Source organism: Stenella coeruleoalba (genome assembly GCF_951394435.1).
Source record: "Stenella coeruleoalba genome assembly, chromosome: 5".
In the NCBI taxonomy this organism is placed as follows: domain Eukaryota; kingdom Metazoa; phylum Chordata; class Mammalia; order Artiodactyla; family Delphinidae; genus Stenella; species Stenella coeruleoalba.
In genome coordinates this window covers 133,111,830-133,125,542 of record NC_137150.1, presented here as the reverse complement: position 1 = coordinate 133,125,542, position 13,713 = coordinate 133,111,830, and the positions used below count along the sequence as shown (strand labels likewise).

Genomic DNA, 13,713 nt, shown 5'->3' with positions numbered 1-13,713 from the left:
GGGGTTTATTTAGCTACGTTCCTAACTAAAATCAATGCTTTCCATTTAAATCCTAGGGGGAATTTTTCAACCAGTTCTTTGCCAATTCTGCCACTATGCTTTCCCAAACCCAGGCCACACTGCACAATTCCAAAGGAACTATTCCCTGGAATTATGCAATGCACCCACAGATGTTGTCTTCTCATAAACCACCTTTTATGACACACAGAATCTATGCAACTTGTATAAGCAGTATAATGTCAATGTGACAATAAGTACAATGTCGTTTTCTAATTTAAAGTTTGCATTAATGCTGCATTAGTGGATGATTGTGTTATTTCCGAGTATCACTATTACAATAAATTCTCTCCAATTTGGAATAAAATGGCAACATACTATTCCTGGTAGATGACAATGTAGAAATTCTGATACAAAACATTTTTTAAAATACATAATTTGGTCAGAGCTAGTTGGTTTCCAAATTCATTAGGACAGTAATTTAACTGAATTAACTTCAACTTAACTTTCTGATTACAAAGATAAGGAAAATAAATTAGTTTTAAATTTTCCAGTTTTTAAAAATCAGCTTTAAACAAGCTATCGAAATCACATTTAGCTGGCAGCCCCATGTGATTCTACAATAGACATTATTCCAAGGGAAGAAATGCAATGTGAAGAGGTAATACTGCTGTCAGCAGTGGGTCTACTCTCCAGTCCCAACCCAACAGAACTCAATTACTGAGCTTGAAAAAAGGGATGTGCAAAAGGGGTTTAGAAAGTGAAGACTAAACAGAACTCTCTAATAGGAAAATGAGAATATGTGGGATAAAGATCTTTGAAAGAAAAAATAAATCCTAGAAACAAAAACAAGCACATGTTCCCTGTCAAGAGAAAACAAAATGGAAATTCTATCTAAATATGAAATCTAATTAAAAACTTAATCATATATTGCACATAACAAAGGTTGTTGCCTTTTACGCTCAAATTAGTGTCTCCATCTATATATAAAGCTTCTGAAAATGGGTTAAACATTTTTTTCCTAACAAAAAGCTATATATACTGTAAGAAGTGTCTCCAGTTCAGGATCACTGGCATCAGAAGAATTTATGATAGTAATGAAATCCTAAATGTTAGAGGAGGTATAATAAACATTCTAAAAAAACTTACCTTTTCGATCTGTCTTAAAATCAACTAGAATAGGTTCCTTATTTCCTTCTTTGTTTTTTCCTAATCCTTCTCCTTCTTTCCAGCCCATTTTTCTCATCAAAACGGCTCCCATTCCTCCAGTTACTGGGGCTGCTCTTAAGAACTGATCCTATCCAAAGAAAGGTAAAATATCCCCATTTTATAGTTAGAATTTGACTACAAACTCAGTGCAACTTTTTAAAGAAAGAAAGCTTATTTTACTTCTAGATCTGTTATAGTTACAGAAATTAAATGCTTCTATACTTATATACATACTGTAGTGTGTATGTTCTAATTATTTTCACATAAACATAACAGTATTTTCAAAGTCAAATAAGTCAAATAGCAGGTTTTACGGTGGCCCTTGTGCCCCCCTCCAAAAAAAAATTAGAACACTCCTGTTTTCGTCCACTATTTAGGTTCACTGGTATCTCTTCTTAGCTTGCAAAATAAAAAGAAGGCAATGTTAAAACAGTCAATAATATTAATTGTCCCAGGTGTACCTAGTTAATGAATAAAGCCTAGAAATCATTTAGAAATAGTCTGGACACTGAAGAAGCATACTGTTATCATCCAAAGTTTTTTCCCCCCATTTTACCATAAATCAAGTATAAATTTTTTACTTAGAAAATCCCTATGAAGCAAAAAGATAACACATAAAATACCCTGTAATTATACCAAACTGAATTTTGAATTCTTTTAAAACCTAACTTGATGTTAAAAAGACTTTTAAAAAACTCCTTAAACGTTTACATACCTAGGCCTCGGTAGCAGCAGTGTTGTGAATAGTAGGGCTGGCACTGACCGGGGCAAGAAGACAGCTACAAGGATTTGGCCCTGAAACAAGTTTCCATACAGAGGGGTGAAAGTTCACAGGTTATTCTGTGAACAGTCATCTCTCTTGTATCCAACCCACTGAACCATAATTTCCATCAAAGCAGCAAACCACTTAATGTCGTAAGATGCACAACTATATACATTAGCATGGTCAACAGTTATTTTCACACGTTAAGAACTATGTGATGCCTCTTTTTTAAAGGGCATCCATGTACATGTAACAAACCACTGAATTCTACTGTTGATCTTTATGTCCATTTTTTTTTAATTTATAACATACATATCCAAATCATGTTTTATTTCCCCTTGTTATTAAACAGTCTAGATTTACATTCTCTAGCAAATGTAAGCAAAAGTCATTAACTTATCAACAGAGGCAGTCAAAACTTTTGGTAGCTCTAGAAATAGTATACATTAATCTCCTCTACTGATAAGTTAATACTGAATTTTTAAATCTTGGTTTTTACACCATAGTAAAACTGTGTACTGTTATTTTTTCCCAGCTTTTTAATTATCTGCTGGGGAGAAAACATGCCAATGAAGTGTGACTAGACATTAAGTTCAACATGGTACTCTGATGGAAGGAGGCAGCTGTGGAGGTAAAAACATACCCCTGGTTCAGTTCCTTACTTGGTGCAGGCCATGCAGTGTTGGTGGACAGAGAAAAGTTAGCTGATGCTTGGATACCAACTGCCTTGTTGCTACACACCTAAAATTACTTTTACTTACTTCCAGGTTCATCCGCCCCTCTTTTCCAGGAAACACTCCTAAAAAAAAGGGCAACTGTGCAGAGTATAATACAAATCCCCAATAACGCAGGTTTCCGATTTTGTTTCCATTCTCTAATATCTTCAAATCTTTACACCAGTGTGTATACAGTTCAACAAAAAGCTAATTAATGAGACTACAAAAGTGAACAATATTCATCACGTCATGTCCAAATCATTTCATTCCAGAAAATAAAGCTTCTTTCAAATCAACAACCATTTAAATTTTTTTTTTTACTAATAATAAAGTCTCATACTTTTTCATCTAAGAATACACTGCAGCAAAGTAAAAAAGAATATGGAGAATGTTGGCATTCCATGTACTCTTTAACATTAAAAGAGGGTGCTGGCCTCCAGCAAGGCAAGAAAACACCAAATGAACAGTCTGAAAAAGTTTTCTAAATGAAACAAGTAGACAGTTTGTGATACTTGACAGTGAAGATGAATGTTAAATTTCTAGCTGCCTAATGACTTTTTCCATGTTTTTGCTCATTTTTATAAATAAAATGTTCCTGGCCTTAACTGACATTAGCAGCATATATTGTTCAGTAACATACAAATGGAACTGAAAACACTGCTTTCTTCTATAATTATTTAAAAATTTGGTCTGATGAATGAACACATCTTTCTCTTGTGATAACTTATCAAAAATGACTTATGTCTACATTTTAAATGATGTAAATTATTTAAAATCTGCCAACTGTCTACAAGACTGGAAATCAAAAAAAATTAAGGGAAAGTTTACAGGAAACCAATTTAATCATTTTGTAAGAGTTATGTTAAAGCGATGACGTTTAGAAGTCTGTAGCATTATATATGGATCCGAACTTCACTGTACAAATGAAGACCAACTTTGCAATGGAATCACATTCTGAAGTTTCTACCTAGTAATGTACATGACTATTTAATTATTATGTGCTAAACATCCACATAAACTTCAAGTCTAACTTTCTGAAATATGGAGTACTCAACTTCAACATTAAATAGTGTTAAAGAACTACAATTGTTAAAGAAATAGATGTACATTTATAATTATTCCCAATGAGATGAAAGCCATTTTTCAAGCACTACATGAATCACTTTGGTATCTTAAATACTGTAATATAATTAGTCCAAAACTAATTCAAGCTTAAAAATATTTTGCTAGATTTTCATCTTTTTTCCAACATCAACCCCTAGTAAACTAAGTAAGTTGTAATTTTTTTAACCAACTTGATTGTGTACTCACTATATACATATTGGTGCAACTATTCCCCCCTCCCCCAAAAAGGAGGGCAGGCAAAGTAAGGATATGCTTTACATTAATTTGTTAATAAGAAGATCACCAGAGATAATGCTATCAAAATTGAAAAAAAAAGTTATGAGATTAAAAGGTCCAAAGCAACAAAAAATATGACTTTTCAGAAATTCAGCTCACTCACTGGCACTCTCAGCAGTTTTCTATAGGTACCCATCCCATTACTGATCACCACCCTGCGAGGCAGGAAGAAGGCACTTGCAGACTGAAATTCCAAGTAATTACTTGCCACAATCACAAAAGGAGTCAGGAGTACAGCAGGATAAAGAAACCTTCCCAATCCATTAGACCACACAGCCTCCCAGTTTCAGCACTGCTATGCTGCCAGTACTCCTGAAACAAATTTCCCCATCACCCATCCAACCAAGCCACTCCCTTCACCAGAATACATTTTCTTCAGAAAGCCCTCTGTAACCACCTAAGACTCCCCCAACAACGAGGCAGCCGTAGGTGGAGTGCACACGTCTCACTGCAGGAGGAATCTGAAACCAGGAGCACCTACATCTTCACAGCACGAGGCGTCCGTCCTCTCCCTTGAATTTAGGTCTTACATATCCTGTTTTTTCACGAGATCAGCGGTTCTCAAATTGAACCTGTGGATCACCAGAGGCCACCAGGGCCTAAATGGTGGTCCACAGATAGTATTCGCCATCCCCGTCCCACCCAATTCCCCACCCTTCAGCACTGCCCACCCAACACTTCAGCCATCCTCCCCCAGCTTTCCAGACCCCTGGCAAGATCACCACATGCAGCACTAACACTGGGGCCTCCCAACCACGTGCTGTAACCAACAGCTGACAACCATGGGGACCTGGGGCTGGAGATCACAACAGGAATGAGGACTAGGGGCCAAGGGAGCTTACAGGAGGGCGCAGGCACTAAGGAAGAGGGGAAGAAGGGCACAGGAATAGAGGAACGGAAAATCAGGTGGCAGAAGGCTCTTGGGGGCAGTGCACCAAAAATAAACCTGTAATAAAGTATCCCATGATGAGAAAAAATCTGAGAACCACTGCTTTGAAATCATTAGATTGGTTGTCCAACAGGAACTGTGGAATATTCTGAACAGCACCTGATATACACTGTTAGCATTCAAAACACAGTTTAAAAAACCACCCCCACAAAACCCAGGAGCAGCAGGATATAAATTAAGTGGCTCTTGAGCCATATTTATACATTAGCCATTGTCTCATCAATCGATCCATCTTCAGTGTCCATCCTGGAGGATATATATACACATAGCAAATTTACCATGAAATTGGTTAGATTCACTGGCCTCTTTCTGCACTTTTAATAAAACATTTTCTTAAAAATTTTAACTTTGTACGTGGACACTTTTGTATGTGCATATGTTGTGTACCTTTTTAATCCAGGCCTGGGCACCAGTATTGGCCAACTGTTCTTGTGTCAGAACCTGTACTCCCGTACTTCCTGTGAACTGGCCAGGAATAGAGTTCAGCTGAGCCCAGGCATCAATCTGAAGAAAAGAAGAGGCCTCAATTAAGTAAAATTACTTCTCTAGTTAAAGTGCTACTGGTATTAATTTAATTCCCTAAATGAAATGGTTTACTTAGTTCCCAAAAAGGCTTAATAACAAACTTAAATATTCAACTTTTCAAAAACAATATACTGAATTTGTACATCTTTAAAATTGTTTTCCTAAACATTCCAAAGCAGCAATTCAGTAACTGCTCAGTGGATCCCACTGATAAAATTTGAGATATCTCTAACAACTAAAAAGCACAGCTGACACTCATTCTTCAAAGTATCACACGGATACATGAAAAATATAGAAAATCACTCATATGGCAAAGGATCCTTGCCCTCCTGCTTACATATCTCATAAACGCATGCTAATTTGACAACCTCAATTTTTAATTACTTTCTTTGAAGTGTTACAAATCGAGAATAAATTCAAGATACATAGTTAGAGAATAATAAACATAGGAAATTGTTCAAACACTGTGATAACTAAAGAATTAGCTGTCATTCATTCAAAGTATATTTACTGAACACCTGGTATTGTCAGTCAATTTATTTTCTCTCTGAACATGTACTTACTGCTTCCATATATTTACCATAGAAAAGCAGCCTATGGAGCCGCTGTCCACTGTTAAAAAAGCACAGACTCTGGATTCAGACTGTCTGGGTTTGGATCCCAGTTCCCTACTTAACTAGTTTTGTGACCTTGGGCCTCATTTAGCCACTCTTTACCTGTCTTCTCAGATGGAAAGTGGAAACTCAATACACCTCACAGGGCTATTATGGGCACTTAGCTATTTTTATACATTAGATTATAAATTCTATGAGGGCAGATAATTTTTTCTATTTTTATTCTCTCAAGAAACAGCTCCTGCTCCACAGTACACAACATATACTGAATGATCAAGCCCCAAATCACTTTAAGTGAGCTTGCTAGATAAATGATCATGTAGACATTAAAACTGCTACATACCCGTTCCTGAGCACGATTTAACATGCTCATAGCTTCAAGGTCAAATGCATTCTCGCTGAGTCTTTTCTGAGCAAGTGCCCGCTCACTCATTGCTGTAGAGATGTCCACAGGCTAAGAAAGAAAATACAGATAATTATCTCAAATAACAACAGACCCCCTAAATTCTGAAAAATGCTCATATCTTTAGTTGCTTCATGTCAAAAACAAAATAAGTTTTATAGATTAAAATTTTGTAAAGTAGGGAGAAGAAACTAACCTTGAAAAACAGACAAGGATTGTTTAAGGTAAATTACAAAGTATCAGGCAGCAGTTGAACTCAACCTAAAATCCGACTTCTTTCTACTACATCAAATTACAATCATAGAAAGTTCCATGAAGAACTTAATCTCTGGCCTTCACTAACAAAACAGTCATTTATAATAAATGCGAATTTTTGAACAGTTAATTTTGTAACTCATTAGCATTTTTCATTTTACCCTACTTCTCAGCATAACCCTCAAAAGCAATAAGCAAGGTTCTTAAATAAGCAGAAAACCACTATCACATCAGTGATCGTTCCTTCACTCGTCTGCACATGTTTTCACCTACTTGCAGTTGTTCATATAGTTTGGTCTTAGGAACTCGGTTTCTTCAAAGAATATATTTACTATATAAGTAAGTGGATCTTTTGTTTTCAGTTTATGTACATTTATGGTGGAAGTTAAAATATTTCTGTGGGGTACATAATTAATTGAAGCACTTAAAATACGTTTGAAATGTCTTAGGTCCTCCGTTTCAAAGCTCATATTCTACTTGTAAAAAGCTTAAGCTAAGCAGATGGGACTTAACTTTTTAAGAAGTATCATAATGTCCAAGAAATTTTTAAGGATAATCTTGAGAGCAAATACCGTATTTGCCAAATTTGTGGAGGGCTCAACCAGAGAAAGAAAAATTTGATGTTTTTGGTTCTAACATTAAGAGGTTAGGTTGATTGATGTGTGTCAACTCACCAATTCTTAATACTTGTTTTTCTTCTAACACTACTTAACCCATTAATATTTTCTAGTATTTCACCCAAGAAAATTCATTTTTGGAAAACGCTTATCTGACATGAAGTATTCCTAAATTCACTTACAAAGAATGACTAGTAAGTACTGCATGGATGTGACAAATACAAGGAAGTCAGTAAAATAACAGGTTTTTTTAAAAAGCTAAACTAAGGTTACCTGTAATTTGACTGTGTAGTTGAGTATGAAATACTTCTTTTAAAAATAAGACCTATATAGTTGAGAAGGGTGTATGACTTTGAGAGAATAATTATACCTCATGCATAAAGATTAGTAATCTTCCTTTTTCCTATCTTCAGAACCCCTTAATCACTCCATCATTCTTAGTTATCTTGCTGAATCACCTAGTAAGATTCCTTTAGCAAAACTCAATTTTTCTTCCACAAGGTACCAGAAAGTACAGATTTCTATATATTTGCCTTCTTAAAATGAAAGCAGAATTAATCTGAATTCATTCTGTAACTGTTTATTAGACTGCTTACATATCTCATTTATGAAAGGTCCTAATTTCTTAGTCAACTTAGTAAATTATCCACACTAATTAGAATATTTCTGGGGCTATATAAGCAAAGCCAGATTGAAACACTAGAAAACTTAGTAGGTTCACTTTTCACTTCTATTACAATTGTGATCACCTGCTGGGACTTTAAGTGGGAACCCAGATATCTTAGTTCAAAATGTACATTCCTTTGGCCTTAGATGTTAAGATCATCGAAGTAATTTTTGAAAGCCCACTAAATATATCTCAAGTACTGTTCTTTAACCTTGCCAGAATTACTCCAGGTTTCATACCCATCTACAAATCTAAGTGTTAGGGTATTTAGGTATAAAATAATAGGTTTTTATTCTAAAAAGTCAAAACACAGAGGAGATACTGAGGAAAATGCACCTACCCATTACCACCCCAAGCTCCGATCCCCCAATTTCCATCTGTAAATTAGCCATAAAAATGTAGTTAAGATGGCTCCGAAAACTCCCAACTTTTCTAGAATAAAATTACTTCTTCCCAACTGGAAAGCAAATTAACATACCTATCTGTGAATTCTTCCTTCTGAAGACATTTTTATATCTTTATACTTTTTTCTCTTTTAACCTTTATTAAGTAAGTAGGTAACCTAAATACCCCATCATCATCCTCAGGATGAAACTTCATTCAAATCTCAGTAATATTATACGTTAAATTCACATCTCACTTTGAAAGGAATTTTTATTTATTTATTTAAATAGTATTTATTTAATATATCAACATTGGGATTTAATGTAAATTTACTTTAGATAAAATTACAACTAGTTTTTTCCTAATACAACTTCATTTATTCTTCAACAGGCTTACCAAATGAGCTGTAAGTTCATGTCAAAACTTTATTAACAAATAGTAATTTGACTATTAATTTCATATTCATACTTTTTAATGTGGAAAAATATACTCAAAGTATAATCAATCAGGATTATCTTAATCTCTTAAGGATTCTCAAGAGTTTGTATCAAAAAGCATATTTCCAGGTTTTCAAGGTAACTCAGGATATGCAATAAAAAGCCCCAAAGCAGTCATATTCAAAGACTACACCAAATGTTATGCATCAGTATTAAAACACTCATAAAATATCACAGCTACCCTTTAGAACAGCACTGTCCAACAGAATTTTCTACAGTGAAAGCTAATGAGCACTTGAAATGTGTCTAGTGCAATTAAAGAACTGATTTTTCAGTGGTTCACTTAATGACTACTGTATTGGACTGTATAGCATTTGTGCATATATAGTATATAGTAAACTATACAGTGTAGCAGGGCTTTAGAGTCTTAATCATCTTTTAATGTTGCTCAAAAACAGTAATGTGTAAAAGGTACCAAAATGATGCTAAAAGTTTTAGAATGCTAAAAACTGGGGGGAAAATTATCTTAAACTGTACAGAATACTGTTATCAAACTATCATCAAGCCTTATTTATTTCCACTAATACAAGACAGACTTTCTATGTAATGTGTAGTAATACTCCAAGTATTATAATGGGGGGAAATGTTTAATTTCCTTCTCCCTAGGACTTGTTCTAAAAGGTGAAATCCACATAAAAGACTATCCTCAATTATAATTCCACTTCTCACATTAATAAAAACCTGTCCAAGTTATTTCAGCCCTCTACATCAGTAACACAGCAGATTACTACTTCTATAACCTAAAAAGTTGTCAGGACTAATGAAACACATATAATTGACACCATGTAACATGCATTTCATGGCCTAAGTTGTAACTGTGTACCTTCTATATCTTCATTTAAAAAACCCTTCTAAGTCAATTTACCTCCCCCCTTTGTTAACCCAACTGTTTATATAAATAGAACAATTATCTTTAAGTATTTCCTATAAAGTCAATGAAAGTATATAAAAGAACTAAAGACATTAGAAGGTGGTCAGTCAGGTAAGGAAAAAATAATCCCTGTAATAGGCAAATTATTTTCTACAGAGGTAACTGCAGATATCTCAAATTAAAAGATGGTAAAAAAGGAAATTTTTAATTGTAAGAAAATAGAATTAAAGAAAAAGCACCTAACCTGCATACAAAACATGATTTTAAAATATTTAGCTAAAATTAATAAAATACAAAGAGGTTCACGTAGAAAATGAAAACTACAGAAACAAAAGCCACACTAAATACACACTACGTAAAGTTGTTACGTAAAGTACGTAACAACGTAAAGTTGTTACGTGGCTTGGTTTTAAAAACTGATTTATGAACCTTTTCATTATTTCACATAAAATTCCTTAGTGCAACTCTTAGTTAACTTGTACATTTAATCCAAATGAATCATAATAAGAAACAGATAAATCATTAAATGGTAAAGAAATTCCATGTTAATCACCTAAGAGAATCTAAGGAGAGAAGAATGAACAACAAAGCTGTACTTAACACATGCTAGCACTGCCAGGACCTAGTTTTATTTTCAATTAAAATTTTCGTCTTACCACAAGAACTCAGCTTTCCTAAACTTCAAAAATTTAGAGCTTCTAAATATAAGGGAATTTTAGCTCCACTGGACAGGGAAATATTCTTCAATAGTAACAAATCAAGCACAGTTGCCAGAGACAAAAACTGTCCTAACATGTAAACAATCACTAGACTTAATGACAAGCTACCTCTGGACATTTATGATAAATAGTTAACCCAAGGAAATTTTACGTCAGAGACTACATTTATATCTTCTACCCAATAAGTCTTTGCTAACTTTATTACCAAGAATTAATGCCCCCGAGGACAATTTTTAAAATGTTTTCCAACACTTTTGATTTCATTTATAAATCAAATTGACACAAATATGATCAAGGTTCTGCAGCCACTCCTTACTGAGGATGATGCTGGTTGGCTTCTGGGTAGGAAGACGATGCTATGGCAGTAGGGCACACAGTCTGATGAGTTGATATTCCGTAAGATATGGATTTATGCTGATCCATCCACGTTTATCCACTCATACTTATGTCAAAGAGCACTCATGTGCAAAACAATTGGGGGGATTAAGGATCATAGCAAAGCTGAGATCAAATCTGTGATCTTTGCCTAAATGTTTCATGCTCAAAACTAAAGAACCGCAAATTCCGTTTACATTTATTAAAATGAAAAAGACTAACAGGTAAAAAAAATTAAAAGTACTATTCAGTTAAAATGTTGACCATTTTAGAAGAACTTTCCTTTTCTCTATAAATTCTTTATTTCAACCCCTGACAGGGAATCAAGAGTCAATGCTCCCATAAAATGTCACCAATAGTATTCTACAAACATTGGAATATAGAACATTAATCTTACAAATATATTTATAAAATACAGCTAAATAAATGGAACTAAACATTTTATATTATGAACATTTCCTCTAGGTGTTTCATATTACTGCTAGGTAAAAGCACGAAGACCTGAAAGCAAGAGCAAAATTCTGTCCCTTCCTAAAATTTTGGGATTGTTTTATTTGAAATTATAGTTAACATATATTTTTTTTAGTCTAATCATCTAAGAAACTAGCTTAGAGTTCTGATATCAAATAGCTGTATATATCCTCCCCACAGGAGAAATCTGCTTCATGAACAAAACTTTTTTTCCCCTCCTGCTTTAATAAAAGGCTCCTTTACTTATTATAAAATCTGAATACCCACCTACTCCCCCGTAGGATTTCTCTGGAATAATTCCCCCCAACTTTTCATTCAAATCTGACAACCACTGTTGATGACAATGTAAGGCACCACGGTTTTAGTGTTAAAGCTGAAAATGGCTAAATACTGAAATATATATATTTACACATAAGCTCTCAATCAATAAGAACCATAATCACCAGGATTCACTAAGCACTCTCCCGATGTTCAACTGAAGTCAAAATAGTTATGGTCACTTATCTTCCCAGGAAAATCCCTTGGAATTTTGCAATATTTATAGGGCTTCACTCTGTTGGAAAATTTTTCTCACATAAATAATTCCCTTATGTTTTTTTTCTGTTAATTGCTTAATCTTCAAGCAATTACTAAAAGCGTATGTATCAGAATTTCTAAGTCAGTCTGTTCAGCCCTCTCACCATGGTTTATATTCAGCCTCTACAAGATTTAAGTCAGTTACAAATGTCAGTTAACCTTTCCCTCTTGAAATGTGCAGGTAGCTTGATTTGGGAATTAGCAACTGAGCTACTCAACTGGCTTCTCTAAAAACTGTCCCAACAAGCTATCTATCCTCTCCCTCACTGGTGATGGTATAACTTGCTTCAATTGTTGACCCCCATGTAAATATAGATCATCAACAGTGACTGTAAGTTGCACTGGCTAGTTATGTCCAGCTTCATTGTATATAACTTGCTCTCTTTTCAAATGCCACAGGTAAAAAGAAAACCACAGTGAAAATGTCACCTGTGAATAGCCCAGGGGAAAAAAAATACTATCAAAGTTTCTGATTTGGGTTCTGTTCACTTTTAACTTTACAAACAGAATTCGTTTATTTGTATTATCAGAGGTGTTTATTGGACGACGATGATATGGCCAATAAAGTGAACCTGTATGTGAAGAGTACAGGTCTCTCTGACCCACATATCCCAGAACTGCAAGGAAAGGAGCTGGGGAAGAATTCCTACATTGTAAGGGCATCAGATATCTAATCCAGTCCTTGGACAAATGTCTGGGCTTTGGAAACGAAGGGCAAGAGGTGATGACTAGTCTATGGTATCATTTAAAACTCCCACCCCCCTAGTAAGTCTCCACCCTCCCAGATCCCCCAAGCGTGATTTTGCACAACAAGTTAAATAAAAGTAAACTGTTTATTAAAAGATACAGCAAAGGTACAGATACAGAGATACATACAAAGATACAGATATATATATATATATATATTTACATATATATACAGTCTTGCTGTTTTCATGTGCACTATATTTAGCAGCACATTATTTAATCAGGCGGCATTTTAATGGGGCTGTTTTGACACTTGGCATTATTACCGCGTCATTTTGACAAGATACAACTATAGCCTCCTGGAAATTTCAAGGTGTGAATTCCACTTCTCCAACTTTTAATAGTAGCAAAAAGGGGAAGGAGAAGGGAAATGGAGTACCAAGGCTGAACATTAGGTTAAACACAAGAATCCAAAGGGCCAAGGTAGCATAGGGAAGGGAAAATAATTAAAATTAAAGGCTATCTGACAAACAACCCAGAGAAATAGAAACCATTATTTAAGGGCAATGGACTATGTATCCAAGATGCTCACATCAGCCTACAACGCCTTTTCCAATCCAGTTCTTGTGTTGAACCTGAGGATCTGCCTCTCTCTGCTCAATCCCTCCACCCAATAAATTTGCTACCACCAAAATCTAGAGCTATAGAGCCTTGAAGCAAAACGGGAAGCTAAATAGTTGTACCTTGGGCTACCTTCCCACAAGTGCAAGGAGGGCCCAATGTTGGGTAGGGATGTGATAACACTGTTCTCTGCAATTCGATGCTTTTCACTTTGTGGCTTGGTTCCACAAAGTGAATTGCATCGAGTTACTGTCAAATGAGAAGCTGCGGGTTGTTTCATCTGTCGTCTAACCCGGCCCTGCCGTTTAACCCGGCCCTAAGAAGAGTGAAACAGAATCCAAATCAGATATAAAATAACAATAAAATGCAGATTCAGGTATATAAAAGGAAAAAAAT

The 13,713-nt window shown here is 34.9% G+C and overlaps 1 protein-coding gene across 4 annotated transcripts in view; it reads right to left on the bottom strand.

Annotated features, from left to right (window-relative positions):
- SON (SON DNA and RNA binding protein) overlaps positions 1-13,713 on the bottom strand; it is a 31,591-nt gene that overhangs the window by 2,866 nt on the left and 15,012 nt on the right. For 2 of the 4 annotated variants that reach the window (XM_079923122.1, XM_079923123.1), the window contains exons 7-9: positions 6,518-6,628; positions 5,423-5,539; positions 1,147-1,294 (exon numbers count right to left, since the gene is read on the bottom strand). In XM_079923122.1, the coding sequence (XP_079779248.1) occupies positions 1,147-1,294; positions 5,423-5,539; positions 6,518-6,628 (376 nt within the window). Of the gene's footprint in view, positions 1-1,146; positions 1,295-1,921; positions 2,002-5,422; positions 5,540-6,517; positions 6,629-8,316; positions 13,634-13,713 lie in introns of those variants that run through there. The other 2 variants (XM_079923124.1, XM_079923125.1) reach the window with 2 other exon arrangements.